Source organism: Callospermophilus lateralis, chromosome X (genome assembly GCF_048772815.1).
Source record: "Callospermophilus lateralis isolate mCalLat2 chromosome X, mCalLat2.hap1, whole genome shotgun sequence".
In the NCBI taxonomy this organism is placed as follows: domain Eukaryota; kingdom Metazoa; phylum Chordata; class Mammalia; order Rodentia; family Sciuridae; genus Callospermophilus; species Callospermophilus lateralis.
Window position 1 is genome coordinate 121,199,098 of NC_135325.1, and position 19,665 is coordinate 121,218,762.

Below are 19,665 nucleotides of genomic sequence, written 5' to 3' on the forward strand. Positions count from 1 at the left end.
TTGTATCAAGCAGAGTGGTATTTTCCATGAAGAATTCTTGTGATGTGCCTTTCTAATTCATTAATATTTACAGCTCGGAGAATATTGTGATTTTGGAAGGTGATGCTTCCCAGAAGGCATTTGAATTTTGAAAGGTGCTTTCTTGGGGAAAGATGGCTTTTTGCCTTATACTGCTGGATGGTTCTCAAGTCTGTTCAGCAATTATTCAAAATCATTATTAAAATCATGCAGTATTGTGTAATGTTTAGAGTAGTAAGTTTGTGAATATGAAGACTACTTTTGAATAGGCATAGGACTTATTAGTTTCCAAGAACTGCTGTAATAAATCATTACACACTTAGAGACTTTATACAACCCAAATTTATTCTCTTGTACTTTGGAATGTCAGAAGTTAAATATGGGTAGGTAGAACTGCATTTCTTCAGGCTATTCTAGGAGGAAGTCCCTTTCCTTGCCATTCCAGCTTCTAGAAGGTGTCTGCATTTCTTGGCTATTGGTTGTGCATCACTCTAACCTCTGCTTTCCTTATCTCATCCTCATCTCTTTTCCTGGCTCTGACCTCTATGACTCCTTCTGCTAAGGACCCTGTGATCACATTGAGGCCACTTGGGATAATTTAGGATAATCCCCCATATAAAAATTGCTTGCTTAATCATATCTTCAAAGTCGATTTTGCCATGTTTGGTAACATATTCACAGGTTTGGGTGATTCAGATGTGAAAATCTTGGGAGTGGCATTATCCAGGACCCAGCTTCTTCATTTATAAAATGGCTAAAATATATTCCATCTTCCCATTAACACTTCTACTCCTCCATGTTTAGTAAAATATTTACCCCAATGTACTTTTAACACCTTGGGGGAAGTTTTTATCTGAATGAAAAGGGTTAGCAACAATATGCTAGTTGAAATCTGAAACAAAGAACTTAGGAGTTTCTTCATCTTATTTTATAAAACAACCTCCATTCATTTAGTATCTCTTCCTACTGTCACCCACTGACCAAAGGCAATTATATTTTTTTTCCTTTTCATAGTCATTTCCAATTTAATCCACTTGACACCTTGTATCCCCAGCTCAGATAACAGCTATCCCTCACAAACCACTTCTTCCCTAAGCCATTTGGTGAAGTCTGATTTTTCAACCTGCATCTGTACCTTCCATGATATCTGTCCCAACAAAATATTTTCCCAAACTTATATTTTCTTTGCTTCCCTAAGTTTGCTCTTTTTGGAGTCAGGCTCAGATGTTCACTGTGTCCTCTGTGGATTAGGTGCACTCCTGTCCCTTTGCCTTACATTGTTTCTATTACCCATATTGCAGGGCTCCATTCTGAAGTCTTTCATGAGGCCTTTTTGCTTGCCTACTCTAGGGTGCAAGGATTTTTTCCCTCTCTGACTCCTCTAGTACTCAGAATTTATACCACTCATTTGGCAGTTCTTATGGGATGTCTAATTTGGTGAATTATCTTTGCATGTCAATGGGTCTTATTTCTCTAGATAATTATAATGTTGAAAGCTGGGGCCATACCTTTCACATTGGCATGCTCACCACTCAGAATTTAGCACCCAGTAAGCCTTAAATACATATTTCTTGATAACAATGTGTATGACTAGGGATTAGTTTTACAGGTCTTTTGTTCTGGGATTTATTTTCCTATGCTATTAATCAAGCACTTTATGCCATTTAAATATATTGACATTTAATTCCTTAGCTTGTACATGGAAGTCCCCTCTGTCTACCATAGAAAATGATGTACTGGCTCATTTTTATGATTATGAAAACATATGAAAGTTTATGTAAGTTTTGTGGCAAGCTAGATACTTTTTATTTTCCTAAGCTTCAGTTCATATGTGACCAGACTTATTTAAAATGAATTCTAATTTTCAGAGAGGTACGCACTCCCAACTTACTACGTCTGAAACCCATATTAACAAAGTCTTATCTCCTTGTTTGCTGTATATGTAAGGCACAGTCTTTGTAACATCCTGCAATGGTGTCCTCAATACTCAATATTAAAGAGTAAAGTATTTCCCAAAGCTACTGAAAATACACTGGTTTCCAACAGGATATTTTCCACGTGATGCTACTATTGCTGTTGCCAAACCAGAAGTGTATGCAGCCATCTTAGTAAATGCAGATGCTTCTAAAAACAGATAGTACATGTGTGGAGAAAATATTTTTAAAGGCTTTTGAAGTAAAACAAAGACATGGTCACCAAACCAGTCTTAGGTTTGTGGCTTATTTAAGTCCTACATTTGTGAGTTGGCTATTGTCTTTGTGACAGCTCAGTAAATGGGAAAAATATAAGCAGTCACTAGCTGAGGCAGGACATTTGGTCCAAGGGAAATGTCTGATTAGTAATAGAAGATAACCAGTACAAATATTTATGAACCAAGTGGTAAAAAGATTCCCAAGTTGTTTTGAGACCCTTAAAATGTGGCCTTCAGGAAATCATTCTTTGATACTTTTTTCATCTTTAATTGGCTCTTGAAAAGGAGGGAAAGGGAGGGAGGTGGTCGATCTTTCAGAGAAGTTACAAAATAATCACTGTATTTGTGTCAAAGCTGCCTTTTGAGACTATAATAATGATCACATTGCAGATTTTAAGAGTCTTTCAGTCCAGTTTCTAAATTGGAGAGGCTGTTTCTAGGAGCCTCAATGGTGACCATAAGGATCGTTTTTAGACTTCATTATGCCCTGCCTCGATTTTGTATCCCCTAATATATTAGGCTATAGAAATCAGAAGTGTGAATTCAGCCTTTCATTTATCATCGCAGTCCCCACTTATTGTTAAATCCTTAATTTTGAAGGCTCAAGTGGCCTATTGTGCTGGCAATTAGTCAATTGCAGGTGCAAAATCTTGAAGACATCCATAGGGAGGGCTTGGCAGGAATCGTCTTAAGAAATGGATCTCTTATTGTGCATGGGATGCAGAATTTGTGAGGGGATTGGTGTAAAGAGTATAAAATGGATACAGATGTCGTCCTAGGAAAGAGTTGCCAAAGTGAGTGAAAATGAATATGAAATTGCTTGCTGAGGGTTTATACCTTCTTTGAATAGGCAAGAGACCCTTTGCCTAAGCTCTTTTCAATAGTCCATCCAGTGGGAATGGAGAGGTTTAGAGGTATGCTCCTGCTTTGCCATCTGTCTACAAGAATTCAGAACTGGTGTAGCCTTCCACGCTACTCCATCCAACTCAAGATCAAGGTAAAAAGTTTGGGCCTGGAATGTAGGGCCCAGCACAATTTGGCCTTTAGGTGTGTCTCCTACCACACACCATCATGAACTCTGTGCTCTAGTCTCCTGTTGTCACCCAAGTTGCCCCTCTTTCTGGAATGCCTTTCCTTGCTTAATGTACCTTAATTAATGTGTCAAGATCCACCTCAAGTCTTCACCTTGTGAGAAACTTTGCCACATCCTTCTAGCCCAAACCAAAATGTTTGTCCACCACATATTTTCAGCATTTTGTACTTCTGTATTTGATCTTAGCCTTGAATTGGAATTATTTATGTCTCCTTCATTTCTGTATTCCTATGAAACTACCTCTGAACCTTTGGAACAATTTGTTAAATTAGTAACAACCATATATTCCGTTTAGGAAAAACTTGGAATAAGAAAACATGAATATACTCCTTAAATAAGACATGTAAGTGTCAGCAGCTCATTAATAACTTAATGAAGAGGCTGAGAGGCCTTCAAAGATAGCAAGTTGAATTGTTAGGATAAATTGTTAATTGATCAAGTAGAAATGAAGACAATCTTTTTTAAAAAAAAAACTATATTCAATGAGAAAATGAGAATTGACTAATGCCAGATTAATTTACACACAATTCTGCCAGAACACAGCGTCTCACACAGTGGAATGTATTTACAAGTTATGCTTTTTATTTTATTTTTTAGCTTACTGTGCCTTTCTGAAATCCCTCATATTTGTAGAAGTGGATGGAAAACTGAATTGGCCTTTTGAGTGAGAGCAGTGTCTGTTAATGTCATCTATGAATCTAATGCTAGTGGGCAGGTTAAAACAATGACATATGGTATTCCATTTTTCACTACCCAGAGGAGTGATTGCTGCTTGGCAAGGTGAACATAGATGAGTTGCACTTTTGCTTCATCCTCAAGCAGGACTTAAACCAAGCTTCAGAGTCAGCAGAATCAAAACTACTATAACAGGCTACTTGTTGCACATTTTTTCTTTTCTTTTTTATTCTTTTCCTTTCTTCTTTTACTTGAAGCTCACACTTACTTTTTTTTTTTTTTAAACAGGCAAACATAATGAACGGAACAATTTTCCGGAATGATGGTTGACCCTATGGCATGGCGGGGGGGAGATCCTTTAATTCCTTTACATCATTTTCTCACACTTGCCTTCTTTTTTTGTTCCCCAAATGAAAGTCTATTTCTGTAAGCTAGCATAATTTTTTTGCTCAGCTCCAAAATTTTCTTCATAAATTCTTGAATATCTACAGCAAGTTTCTATGTCCTTTATCTCCCAGCACAATTTATGCCTGCTCCTTTCTCCTGCCATTTCTGTACAGAGAGACTCCAAGCCCATTTTAGCCTAAGCAAAGCAAAGTTAAGGGAGTGAATATGCAGCAGTCAGAGTCTTGCAATACAACATAGCACTACAAAGACAATGGCCAACCCTCCTTAGCTAACAAACCACTTATTTAGACTCTTTGCACATAGAAGGTATGTCATAGGTTGGGAAGAATTAAAATGGGACTTTATACTGACAGTGTCATTTGGAGTATTTTAAAGTTTAGACATCCTTGTCAAACCATTATCATGGCTCTGCATCATAATCCCTAAAATAAAATTACTGTATGTGAATTTAAAATGAATCATTTCTGATTTTCCCATCTCTTTTCTATTTGTGCCTTTAGGGGGCCTTTGAGGACTAGAAGGCAGAATATTATGAAAGGAGATATATTTATTCTACTCATGAGAGGGCCCAATGCTCTTGGCTTTGCTGCCTGTGAATCGTCATGTCTTTCCTCCCTTGAAGGATAAATATGGCATTCATTCCAACCCATTTAGCCCATTATTCTTTTGTATATAAAATAGGCCCAATTAAGACATTCTTGTGTTAATTTCTGCATTCTATGTATGGCTAGAAAGAGTTTAAAAATATCCATCACAGCAAATGTCTCAAAATGCCTCATGCATACTGAACATACCACCCTTGTTCCCTCCCCAATCCAGAGGCAATAATTCACCCATCATGGAAATTTATGATTTTGTTTTCCACTTACCTACATTAAAGCTTGGTCTATGTACAATCCAATATTTAGATGAAAACATATATTTGTCAATATCTGAGCTTTTTACTAAAAGTTTCAATTTTCATCCAGATGTGTGACATTGTAGAAAACTAGTTTAAGAGTCTATTCTGCAGGTGTTCATTCATTCATGTCTACACAAGTAACAGACAGAAAGGGATATGCTTACCTTGTTTTTCTCTCTCTTATCTGCTTTTGCTTCTTCTTCCCCTGTCCTACAAAGGGGCAGGACCATCACATTCTGAAGTGTCTAACTGAGACTCTACTATGTCTACTCCACTGGTCAAGGGTGACTCAATAGACAAACAACTTTGGTTTGAGTCAGAGATCTGGGCTATACTCCTGCTTCTACCATTTACCAGCTGTGAGATCTTGGGGAAGTTATTTAACTTCTTTTAGGATCTGGCTCTTTCATTATGAAAAATGAAAGGAGCCTAGAGAAGAATATGTAATCTAGAATGGCTAAAACTTCACTGAAACCCCAAATCCTGTGAATTCCTTTAGCTCTACCATGTATGAAAATTAATTTGTAATGGATATTACTGTGCCACTGTACCTTCTATTATCTTTTAGCATTCCTGGAGGTGGTTTTGGCATCTAGTGGGTATGCGTTAGAGGATATCATAACTAAAAGGACACATTTTGAAATTATGAAATAGAGGACATTTTCAAAGTGCTTTTCATTTCTTAAAAATACTGATGTAATTCACTCTTCTTACATTTAATCTTGTAAAATCCTTCTTGTATAAACCTCCTCAATAAAATTAGCATAGAAGAACCTTATCCAAGAGAGCTCTCCCCAACCTGCTAATCATATTTGTCACTAAATATATTAGCTGCCAGAAGAAATACAACAATATTTTAAAAAATTTTGATATAAAACTTTGAATTTCACAATGTTGTTTTCCAATAAAAGGTACTTTAAAACAGAGGACAACATGATGAATCTTTACATAAAAATGATACCTATTGAGAATATATAGGATTTATACAAAGAAACTTCTTCCTTCTGTGTTTGTGTGTGTGTGTGTGTGTGTGTGTGTGTGTGCATGCCCGTGTATAGGCATGCATGCACATGTGTGGATGCACCTTATTTTGTTTTATGCTTATATAATAGGATAATAGAGTCTGGATAATTTTCAAGTAGTAGAGATTTATTACTTACAATTTGGGAGTATATTAAGTCTAAGGTTGAGGGGCCCACACCTGGAGAAGGCCTGCATATTGGATCATCCCATGGTTGAAGGTAGAAAGGCAAAATTGTGTGCATAAGAGAAAGCAAGAGAACAAGAGGGGCTGAAATTGCTTTTACAACAACCAAATATTGTTATAACTAGCTCCCATAATAATGGCATTATTCCATTTAGGAGGGCACAGCCTTTATAATGTAATCACCTCTTAAAGGTTCCACTTTTTGGCACTTATATTAAATTTCCAACATATGAACTTTGGGGAACACATTCAAACCATATCAGTGATTATAAACCGAAAGTTTTTATTTATGACTCGCTCGTAAAAACATCTGTTTGGTTCATTAAAAAACTCATTTTCTTACCTATGGGACAAGGTGGATTTTTACAGGACCTCCCCATATTAACTTGGAGAGTTTATTTAGGTATAGTTATAATTTTCTTATGATGAATAAATTTGGCCAAATAAGTGGATTCTGCAGTTTGGAAAGTGGGAAAGTCTTGAACAAGTAAAAATTTCTAGCCTAAATGCATGTCTACTGAGCAAGGTTTTGGGGACTGAAATAGTTTATTGCACCTTGTGCCTTACTTATGACCCTAGATTCACTTCCTCATAACCATTAGAATGAAAGAAAAACCCATGTTACCCCATTGAATGAGGTTGTAGTTCAACCCACTCAGAGGCCAAAAATGTTAACTGGGAATACCCAAGGACTCCCTGGAAATTGACATGAGCATTCTTCCCTTCCTCAGTTTGTTCTATTTTCCTTCACTATGGCCTGTTTTTCCTCTTCAAAACCTCTCAAGCTAGGAGTTTCAGAGTATTCCATAAATAGTCCTGCATACAATCCCTCATGGCTTTCATAGAAACCCCATAATTTATCCTACATGAACCCTTCCTGACCTCTCTCATCTGGGGTTACAGACTTTCTCCCAAATGGCTTAGGTACTAGTTATAGCAAAGCAGAGCTAAGAATGGTGGGTGTTGTGTGTGAATGCAGCCTTTTTGTTAAAGCTGACCTAGGGCTTTTGACCAAATATATATCTGATCCCTGGGGTTGCATTACACAAATGCAATTACCCAACTTTCTCCTTTTATTTACTTCACCTTATTTTTCTGTGTAGCTCTAATGTATTTGGTGAACATAGTCTTTAGCAGAGTTTTTAACTCTTAGATTGATACAAAGGAGGGGTTCATCTTTTATTCTTGCTGCTAATCTTCTAAGAGGTGGTAGAAAGTCCAGAAGATGAGAGATTGGTGGAAGATAAAATTCTGCATCAATCTAAGAGGGATGTTTCTGTACTGATATAACAGCATATTCTAACTATACCTTCAGTAAACAACAGTGTGGGGAAGATTTATAGTATTCCATGTATCTGATCTCACAGTTACACAAGATACATAGAGATGCCAAAGGGGAAGATAAATTTCTAAATATATAACATCAGCTTGTCTCCATCTTGCCTCCATAGGGAATACTGTACAGGCCAGTCTTGGTGACCACTTTTCTCACACTTGGCTATATGGTTTTGTGAGTTCTGTATAATATTCCAGAATATTTTTGTTTGCTTTAGCAATTTTTCCAAAAATTCATAATTGGGATTATTGTCCTGACAAAGCAGTTATCTATGTGTGATTAGAAATAGATCACTTGGGAGAGTGACAGTAATTATCAGCCTAATATAGGCATTCCTGTGCTTAGCTTAGAAAGACAAAGTCCTCAGAATGTTACCAACATGAGCATACAGATATGATTACCATTGTCAAACCCTGGAATTTAGTCTGGGAAAAGCTGTCACCAAGACTGGAGTCAAAGACATCAGTTTTTCTTGAGGAATAATGCTTTAGGCCATTGGTTTTATATATAGGAAGGCTTGTCTCTCATTCCTACTCAGCAGTCTAGTAAGCAATTTTCTTAGGAAATCCATATTTTGTGGTCTGTGGCCAATAGATATGGAGGGAATGAGTTAGGTGGCAGAGGAGCTTGGTTTCTAACTGGCAAATATTCTTATTTTTCCAAGAACTCTTCTCCTTCTTACCATTTTTGTTCATATTATATATCTTAAAACTCCTGGTACCCCAAATAAATGTCCAGGATCCTTGCAATTCTGTGTTAAATTTCCATTTAGGAGAAACTGAAATTAAAAATTACTGCATTTTTTTCTCCCCTGGTTAATTCCTGAATCATTCATCATGCCCTTGATTCAATAAAAGATATAGTCATTTCCTATTTTTGGTGATTTTGGGGTTGTAACATACGCTGTTCTTAACCTGCAAAAGATGTCCAGATTAGAAGAATCGAATTCTAATCTCTGTAAGAGTACAAGCTTTTGTAGTGATTTTAAGCAAGTCCATTTACACATCGCTACCTTGGTTTAGCTACCTTCCCCTACTAGGGTTCATTTTTGTGTCTAGAAAGCTTCAGGTCTCTGTTGTTTCTGAAGAAAAAGCAATGTTTTTTTAGCCTCCAATTATTAGACAACTGTTCATTTCATGAAAACCTTTTATCAGGGCTGCCAACTCAATACCATGAAGGATGGATTGGCATTTTTTTTTTTTTTTTTACTTTTTGGTCGGCTTTTTTTTTTTTGTGATAACAATGAGTATTGGATTAAAGTTCTTGCACAGGTAAAAGTACTCTCAGAGACTGAAATAATGATAGAAAGCACTCTCAAGGGAGAGCCATCCAAGGCAATAAAAGCCTATGAAAGAAAGTACATGAGTTCAGAAGAAGTGATCGCAAGAATCTGTTCTGGTATGACTGCTACAGCAGACGTGATGACAGATGCTAAGGACATGTGTCCATACCAACCTGTATATTTTTCTGAAATGAAAGTTATGATAGGAGCTAAAGCCCTCTTATGGAAAGTTCGAGAAATGTTGTTGGTTGGCCAATTAAAAAGTCAGTTCAAATAGGGAATTATTTAAAAGTTATAACATATAAAACATTTTACTTTAACATGTATAAAATAAACATTCATTTATTTATTTTTCATGGTCTTTAAGAATTGGATGGCTGATTGAACTTTGTATAAGCAATACTCCTAATCCATTTTCAGCTTAAGTTTATGAAAAGTTTATGTAAAGAGAGCTTGAAGGCACTTGGGAAATGATCTCAATGGTTTTTTTAGTGATGCTTCCTCATCAAGTTTCTCTAAATATTCAGCTTAGTTTTTGTAGAAACAGCAACTACTTTTCAGTCACATTTAATGAGTTTATCTAATATCTGTTCTAGCTATTTAGTCTTAATAACAAGTACAGGCTCAGTTTTTATCCTCAAGAGGTTGGAGTCTCTATGAAGGCTGTTGGCATTGACTATTGGAATCTCCCCATGTAGCAGAAAGTACATTACTAACGTCTTAATGGTGATGTAGTCCCAGGCCAGCCCATGCCAGATTTGAAAACAAGGCTCTCCACCCCATGTCCTGTTCTCATTGACTTGATCCTTGAATTCAGCACACAGTGTGGCACTCATGCTTGGACAGTATTTCAGCTTAACTATGACCAACCCTTCACTCCAACTACACTGTAGACTCTTCAAGGACATTGTGAGTTGGCATCCTGGTAAGGAGATTGTTGAAGTAGGGTCTTGGTGGAAATAATTCAGATACAGTGTGTCACCAATGATTCCAGCAGAAATTATACAAAGATTACAAAATGAAAACAAGAAGCTCTTTCAAATTAATGTTAAAATTTATAAAGATAGTACCATATAATATAAACAACAGTAGGTTACAGAAGACCCACACTCTATAGATCTTTATGGTCAATCCCTGCCCTTTTCTGAACCTTCATTTTCTCAAATGTAAAGTGAAGAGGCCAGTTGAAGTATTTTCTGAACTCTAACTGCTAATGATTTGAATGGACCTCCATGCAGAAGACCATGAAATGTCTTTAAGACTGATAGAATGGCAGACATTCAGCTTGGTGTTCTCAGCCATTGAGAAGCTTAGAGCTTGAAAAAAAAATTGTTCTTATTAAAATCTGTATGAAAGTATGTGCCTGGAAATGGTGAAGTGATGTCTGTGCACTCTTGCTCCACTGTGCCTAGGTTCATGTTAATGTTTGGTTTGCAGAAATTGAAGAAAAAACATAAATATGGGAGCAGTTATTTCACTTCTCATATTTTATATGAGCATATTATCACTTTAATTATGTAGTTCATAATTATGTCCTGCTCAAACATTAGAATAAAGTCAACATTGCTGCCCTGTCTAGAATGTATGATCAGATGTTTAAAATCACCACATATGATTTGATGATCAGAGAGAGTTATAAATATATAGCTAAGTAAAATGATCAAAATAAGCACATAACATGTTTGAACAGGGACAATGAGAGCTAGCATCCTGGCAAGGGGGATAATGAAATAGAGACTTGGTGGAAATAACACATTATTTATTAACATATAGGAAGTTGCAGGGTTTAAAACTAAATCAGACTAGATGGATGACCCCAGATCCACAGTCCCAAGTGTGAATATCTCCAATCCTAGCTCCTTTGGAAACCCATGCTTCTTTTAACACCAAGTTTCATACTTAAAATAACATGCATGCCATTAAAACCTATAGGATTGGTGGAAGGTCTGTGATAAACTGGCAGTTTTATATTCAGTTAGTGATTTTGTAAGTTGGATTTGACAAACACCACACACCTAATTTAATTCTTAACATCTTTCTAAACTAGTAGTTCTAGACATCACAAACTAATGGTAGCATAAGACTTTTTTTTTTAAAGGACCAAGTCATGAAAATTTCTGACTTAGTAAACAATTTTGAAATGTTGAGTACTGCATATTCTAACAGTTAAGCTTTTTGTAATCAGCAGAATTTGTGCAGTCCACATCCCGACCCCCATCACCACCTCTAAACTTGTCATTGGCAACTCTTTATTTTGAACTTCTCTCATTTACCATCTAGTTTTATTATCTAGTATAAAAAATTATAATAATCTAGATAAATATGTTTTTGATTACAACAGTATTTTTATTTTAATATTTTTTCAAAAATAGCATTTCTGATTAGCATATTATTGTAAACATTAATGAGTTTTGTATAATTTTTTTTTGTGGGGGGTCTTGGGGATTGGACCCAGGAGTGCTCTACAAATGAGTCACATCCCCAACCCTTTATTTTAATTTACTTTAAGATAGGATCTCACCAAGTTGCCAAAGTTGGCCTGAAACTGTGATCCTCCTACCTTAACCTCCCCCAGTAGCTGGGATTATAGGCATGTGACACCATGCCTGCTCAGCTTGATATTTTAACACATGAATAGTACATGCAATGATCAAATCAGGATAATCAGCATTTTCTTGTCTATCATTTTTTATGTTGAGGCATTTTTAGAATGCATCAGCACTGAAGTTGTTTCCTCATTTTAAAGTAATACAGCCATATTATCAGCATTATTTTACTTTATATCCCTGCACTAATACAACTCTTATGTTGCCTGTACAGATCATATTTGACATGCTGATCACAAAACGATGAGTTCCAACTGATTTTTATATTTTTACTACATGTATACTTATGATAGAACATTGTTAGCCAGAAGGAAAATAAGACTAGATTGTTCAAATAAACACAATTATTTATCATTTGTATTTACATTTCTTTTGTTTATACATCAATTGTATATATAGTATCAAAAGAATGTCCACAGTTACTATCAATATTTAAAAAAAACTACTATTACACAAAGACAGACTATAGGACAAACAGAATTCAGATGGGAACTAAAATTTCTGTCACATATCCAAATTCCTGCTATATGGTGACAGTCCTTTTTATATGTAGAAATTATCTGTTTCTTAATATTGTATTAAAAAACATAGATGTGCCTAAGAATGGGGTTGTGACTTCCTGAGGATATATGAAAATTCATATGTCTTCAGCCCATAGCAAAACAGAAATGAGTGTAAGAAAACCACTCTCAATATTTGGAATCTCTGATTATGAGATCCATTTTTCTCCATTGTTCGCATCCTTTGCATGCTAATCAGATGAAATGTCTCTTGTGGTATATCTATCTTCGCAGGCTTCTGTGTCATTCCTCAGGTTTAGAAGAGACCTGTCACTCAGCTGATTTTGACCTAATAATTTGCTTTGCTTATCAACAGGGATGAGCTACTCCAAAGAAAGAATACCTAAGATGAAGGCACAAGCCCAGCAACCAGGTCCAGTTATTAGCTATGAATACTGACCTCTAGGCATTCAGCTGTATAATCTTCCAGAGGTGTAAAATTGATTGGTCTGTTGCTAACTTAGCACACTGGCCTATCTTGAGACTAATGTGACTTTTGTAGTTGTTATCTTGTCAGTGACAGATACACTTAGTGTGCTGACTTTTGACCCTTTCCCCCCAAAATAGGTCAGTGGGGCAAAAGGAAGCTTCAAAGCTTCAAAGGAGAGTGTTTACCCTTTCCAATCGAAAAGAACATGTAACTCAATCAGCCTCATTATCAGTCACATCTGGCCTCCCACCAATTGGAAGACACTTCATCTAGTGATCTACTGCTGCCTGTCCCTTCTTTCTCTGGACAGGATGAACATCAGAGACTTCAGATGTCAGTTCCCATTCTTTTATTCCTCTTGTACTAGTGTATTGTGAAATAGAAGATCACTCTTTCCCTCATCAGAAAAAAAAATGCCTTTGTTCTTAAAGATAGAGGATACTTCAGCCATGCTGACTTCCTTAGAAGGAAAAAAGTAAAATGTATTAGTTCAATTTAAGCACCAAAGACTGTTATCACCAATGACCTGTTTAAGCAGGGCACATCATGGGGATTAATGACAGACTCAGGGAAGCTGATGACCCACAGCAAAACCAAAGGCCCATTAACCCCCATCAGTCATTTGATTCCTGGGCAAAACCCATTCCAAGGTAATTATTGCTGTTATAACTTGAAAAAACCAGAGGTGCATGAGTTATATCAATGTGTTCTGATCATTTTATTTTATAATATTAGTCCAAGAAAAAAATAAGTGGATTTAAAAATGTGAGTTTCCCTTTTTAATTTCTAAGGAAATACCCATTGGAAAAAAAATTGGTGTTGCTGAGAAAAGCCCATCAGATTGGCAGACACTTTCCCAGTGTCTATTCAATCTCTAATCTCAGAAATCCTGAAATCAACATTAATGTCAGATTGGATTTTCTAGAGCATTATCTCTGTACCATTTAGTCTTTGTGGATTATTTGTGATCAGAGTAGGAATGAAGGGTTCAGGTCTCTTATTTGCTGTCTTTTTTTCTTCCCTACTTTTTTTCAGCAATGTATTCACTATATGCTGGGTACTGTTTTCTACTGGGGTATATGGTATGGATTTATAACTGATATAAAGGACAAGGAAGTTAGATAATAGGATTTCTGAGCCAGATGATGGTGTATAAGTTTCCTAGGACTGTCATAAAAAATTGCAACAAACTTGGTGTTTTTATTTTTTCTTTTTCATTTTGAAGAATAATAGATACAAAATAGCCAAAATAATCCTGAGCAAGAGGCACCTCAATACCTAATCTCAAATTATACTACAGAGATGTAGTAACAAAAATAGCATGGTATTTGCATCACAATTGACAAGAAGAATCAATAGAACAGAATACAAACAGACACAAACCCACATACTTACAGTCATCTGATTCTTGAAAAAGGAGCCAAAAATTTATATTGGAAAAAAGACAGCCTTTTAACAAATGGTGCTGGAAAAACTGGCTATACATATGTGTAAGAATGAAACTAGATCCCTCTCTTTCATCTGCACAAAAGTCAAATCAAAGTGAATCAAAAACTTAGGAATTAGAAACACTATAACTTCTAGAAAAAAAAAAGGTCACAATCCCATCATATTGACACAAGCTCCAACTTCCTGAATAAGACCCCTAAACCTCAATAAATGAAACCAAGAGACAATAAGTGGTAGTCCATCAAATTTAAAAGCTTCTGGATAGCAAAGGAAATTATTAAAAGCATGCCTATAGAATGGGTAGAAATCTTTGCCAGCTGCTCCTCTGACAGGGAGTTAATATCCAGAATATATGAAGAATTCAAAAAGCTTAATACAAAAGAAAACAAATAATTCAATCAATAAATGGGCAGAGAAACTAAAGAGATATTTCTCTAAATGCCGCAGTCTCTGGCTGGGCACAAATCACGAGCCACCACAGCTTGTAGATTCAAACAGGAATTCTTTATTCCCGATCTCACACCGGCCATCTACAAACACGTTCTGGGGAAATCCACGTTCTCTGCCCAAATCCACACTCTGCCCAAATCCACTACTCCTGGGCTTCTGTCTCCCAAATATACTGTCTGACCCTAAGAACTCAAGAGAGACTCAGCAGCAGGATACGCCCTATTCTAAAGGGGGAACACCCTAATCTCCTATTATGCTAAACCGCCCTATTCTAAAGGGGAACACGGATCCGCCCTGGTCCTTGAGCAAGGTCACCTTGCATGCAATGCAATGTCCTGCAAAATGTCCTATTTCCATGAGTCCTTCCACTAAAGAAACATGGGGGTACGCTGGCAAGGAAATTGTCATACCTACTTAGCTGATGACTCCCAGCATCTAAAGAAGAACATCTCTAGCAATCAGAGAAATACAAATCAAACTACACTAAGAGTTCATATCTCTCCAGTCAGAATGACAATTATCAAGAATATACATAATAATAAATACTAATGAGAATATGGAGGAAAAGATACAGTCATACATTGTTAGTGGGACTATAACTTAGTACAGCCATTCTGGAAAGTAGTATGGAAATTCCTCAAAAATCTAGGAATGGAACCACCATATCACCAGCTATCCATCTCCTTGGTGTTTGTCCAAAAGAACTAAAATCAGCATACTATAGTGATACAGCCACTTCAATGTTTATAGCACCACAATTCACAATGTTTATAGCACCACAATTCACAATAGCCATCCATTAACAGATGAATGGATCAAGAAATTGTGGTATAGATACACAAGAGAGGTATATTTAGCCATAAAGAAGAATGAAATTATGGCATTTTCTGGTCAATGAATGGAACTGGAGAGCATCATGCTAAGTGAAATAAGCTAGACTCAGAAAGTTCAGAGTCAAATGTTTTCACTCATATGCAGAAGCTAGATGAAAATAAGGGAAAAAGATGGGTGAGGGGTCCTATATAACAGTACAGAGAAGATAAGTGGAGGAGAAGAAGGATATTGAGAGGAAGGATGGGAAAGGGAAGGAAAGGAGGAATGAATGTAACAAAATTATACTATGTTCATGTATAAACGTACCACAGTGAAGTCCACTTTTATGCATACCTATAAAGCACCAAGCAAAAAATCAATAAATAAATTAGTGAAAGGAAAAACAGCAGAATAGAGGAAGGAGAAAAGAGGGAGGTAGGAGGGGACAGAAAGATGAAGTACTGGGGACTGAAATGGAGTAAATCAAAATTCATGTTTGAATGAGTTTGTCAAAATGAACCTAACTATCATGTATAAATATAATGCTCTAATAAAAGGAAAAAAAAGTGTCTTAAGGACTTCCTCATGGAGGGTGTTTTGGGGATAAACAGAAGATATCAGGAAAAGAGACAATGAAGAAGTCAGAGCAACAGTGTTCAAAACTGGTGAGTTTTATTTTCTGCAGCCAAGCATGAAGGTTTTAGGAAAGTGAGACTGGTATGGGGTGATGAAAAAGCTTTAGAAATAGTAATGCTATACAAACATTTTGAATTCACTTAATGTGGCTAAACCACATTTGTTTTGAACCAAAGTGGTCACACATATTGGAGCAAGGGAAGGTAGCTATGAGATATGCCTTTAGGGGCAGAGGCCCAATGCTGATAGATATTCTTCTTCTAGAATTGTGGGAAAGGTTTTATTTTCTTTCTTTATTGAGGTAAAACTAAACTTTCAGTTCTTATTACAAAAGTGATATTTTCATTTTAAAGGAAAAATAATTAAAAATACATTTAGGCAAATATAGGGAGGAAACATCTAATCTCCTACTAGAAATTTTAAAAATAATAGTTTATGGTATAAAAATTATTATTTTTTTCTTAATGCCCTTGTAGTTAGACGTTTTATATAAAATAGAGTCAGGACATGTCTTCATATTGAGGATTTTTAAGCTTTTCACATTTTAAAACATTTTATTAGTGCATATAATCATGCATAATATTGGGGTTCATTCTGACATTCATACCTGCATGGAATATAATTTGTACAATTTTAGCCCCCCAAACTTTCCCTTTTCCTCCCTTCCTTCCTCCCCCTGATCCCCTTCTCTACTATACTGGTCTTCTATTTATTTATTTTCTTTTTAAAATTGGTGCTTTGTATGGGGCTGGGGCTGTGGCTCAGCCGTAGTGCACTTGCCTGGCATGTGTGAGGCACTGGGTTCGATTCTCAGCACCACGTGGGTATGAATAAATAAAATATAAAGGTCTACCAACAACTACAAAAATATTTTTTTAAAAAATTAGTGCTTTGTAGATATATATAAAAGTAGAATTTCCTGTGGTGTATTCATATGGTGCATAGTATAATTTAGTCAATTTCATTACACATTTCTCTCCTTTACTGTCTCTTCTTCCTCCTCCTCAATTCCTGTCCTCTACTCCATTGATCTCATTTATATTTCATGGGAAGATTTTGATGAAACATGAGTAACCTTATTTAAAAAATGTTTGTAATGTGAAACTTTCAAATATATATTTATATGTATTATATTTATACTTATATGTATGTTTTACATATATTTATCATGACCAAAACAATTAAAAATGTAATATGCAAAAAAGTTGTACAGATTAAAATATGTCAAATTCTGTGTATAAGTCCATGAGGATAACTGGGAAGAATAAGCCAACTACTGTTAAGATATTTGTGTATGAGAACCATGAACAGATGGCCATTTAGTTACCCCAATTGTCCTGTTTCTTTGGCCTTTTGGAAAATATATTGGCATAATGGGTAATTTTCTATGTTGTTTATCTTGACCTGGCATTATAAAAAACCTCAAGTAACTATGACTGCATAGATTCCTTAGAACTAAAGTTGTCACACACATTGAAGCAGGGCAAGGTTGCCACGAGATACAATTTGGCAGTAGAGCCCAATGCTGATAGATAATGATGTTAATTACTATGAAGATATAGTGACGAGTACATCAAGATTTTGACACCTTCTTCAGATTGATATAATATCTTTACTGTATTGGAAAATTACATTTGGCCTTGACAGATGCACTCTGGTAGTCTCCAGCAGGCATCCTGTGGCATGCTAAGACATCAGTTTCTTATTTTTCTTTGTCATGTTAGGTGGCATTGTCCTTAAGAATGAACATGTGTCCCATTTGCACCATATGTAAAAGTAATTTTTGGTTACTACCATGGTTGTGTTAAATATTTACATCCTGTAATATATCCTGTTTTAAAATAACTATCCAAGGGCATTACAAACCACATAAAGAATATTAATTTGGCCTTCAGTAAATTACAAGTATATGTCATGAGCTTAGTGTGAGTGTGTGTGTATATATATGTGTTAGTGGGGATTGAAGGAATAGGTAGAAGATGGTGATAACCTCTCTCTGTTTTCTCACTGGTAAAATGAGGTAACAAGACTTATTAATTGCCGAGAATACTTTTGACTCTATGTTATGTGTTCCTAATATTGTGAACAGAACAGCAACTGACACCCCTAAAAATTTGCTTTCAAGTGGCAAATTGTTAGTTTGCTTTAATGAATCAAAACTTTTAAATAGTCAAATGATTAATTGCATCATTAATCTGTTCCCATTAGCTGATTGAAACAAATTGTTTATTAATTTCCAGTCGGTAATATGTAAGTTTCTAATTTAATTAAAATCTCATTATGTGTTTTTAAGACAAAAGATATATTGATATTGAATTTGAAGAGTGAGACCTAGACAATGCTCTAGAATCAGCTTAGATTCTACTAGGCTCTGTGCAGAGGAAGAGCTGGGCTGGGGGCCAAGCTCCTGGACCCCTCCTAGGATTATAAGGAAGCTTTTGATGGGACATAGATACCTTGCAGAGGGTGTGGCTTATTGTGTCCTCAGTAAGTCCAAGAATCAACAAATCCTGAGACTTGGGGTAGAACAAACTCTCTCCTTAGGACCTTTCTCCCTTGTGGGCCTGCTAGGATGCCTGTTGTCTTCCCCCAGGACTTTTGTTCAGAAAGTGAAATACAGAGCCCATATATGCCCTGATTCTTGTCTTTTTTTTTTTTTAATCTAGTTGTTGATAGACCTTTATTTCTATCAACAATAGACGATAGAATCAAATCCAGGGCTTCACACATGCCAGGCAAGTGTGCTACCTCTGAGCCCCAGCCCCAGCCCCTGATTCCTGTTTTTTAAAGGCAAAAACCTCCCTATTTTTTTTGAACAAATACCCACAGAAGTTGACAAGTTCCATGTTGCCTTATTCCCCAGAGAGCACGATTCCACACAAATGTCCCATGTGGGGAGTCTCAGCAAGGTTGCCCTGGTCAGACTATTGATGAGTCTTATTTTCCTTGGGGGACCTATGTGTAGATCTGTGAAGCTCCTTGATTAGGGAGGAGGTTTTCCACATAAATGCCTAATAGGTAGCCATTTCCAAGGAACTACTAAAGTCCCTCACTGGGCTTTGAAATGCATAGAGGCCCACATTAGAGTGATTTGGTTTTGATTTTATGGGTAAAGGAGGGGAGCAGTGATTGGGGAAATTGGCTGGAAAACATTAGCCTTTACCTTTGTAATGTAATTATAGAGCATTGGGGGATATTTATCTTCTTTCTCCTTCAAAGGTTCCCCTCCTTCTTTCAGGTGAGAAACACTGAAAGTCACTTGGGTACAGGCACCAGTTTTATTTATTTATTTGTTTATTTATTTTTCTAATTTTTTTAGTTGTTGATAGACCTTTATTTTATTTATTTATATGCTGTGCTGGACATTGAACCCAGTGCCTCACACATGCTAGGCAAGTGTGCTACTGCTGAGCCACAGCTCCAACCCCCCCAGGCACCAGTTTTATCTCTATGGTATGGGACAACTTGCCTTCCTCCACTGCCACCACCCACAGCAAGGTATGGAATGCTTATTTTCTTGGGCACTTCCTTCCACTGGAAGAATGGACCTTGCAGCCACTTGAACTCTCCTGGCATTCCAGGACTGTTCCTATTCCCAGTCAGCCTTTCC

At 36.4% G+C, this 19,665-nt stretch overlaps 1 protein-coding gene across 1 annotated transcript in view; it reads left to right on the top strand.

The window, feature by feature from the left end:
- Positions 1 to 13,253: 13,253 nt before the first annotated feature.
- The window catches only part of Aff2 (ALF transcription elongation factor 2), a 347,505-nt gene continuing 341,093 nt past the window's right edge, over positions 13,254 to 19,665 (top strand). The window contains exon 1 of the mRNA XM_077106520.1: positions 13,254 to 13,357. Within this exon, the coding sequence (XP_076962635.1) occupies positions 13,254 to 13,357 (104 nt within the window). The remainder of the gene's footprint in view (positions 13,358 to 19,665) is intronic.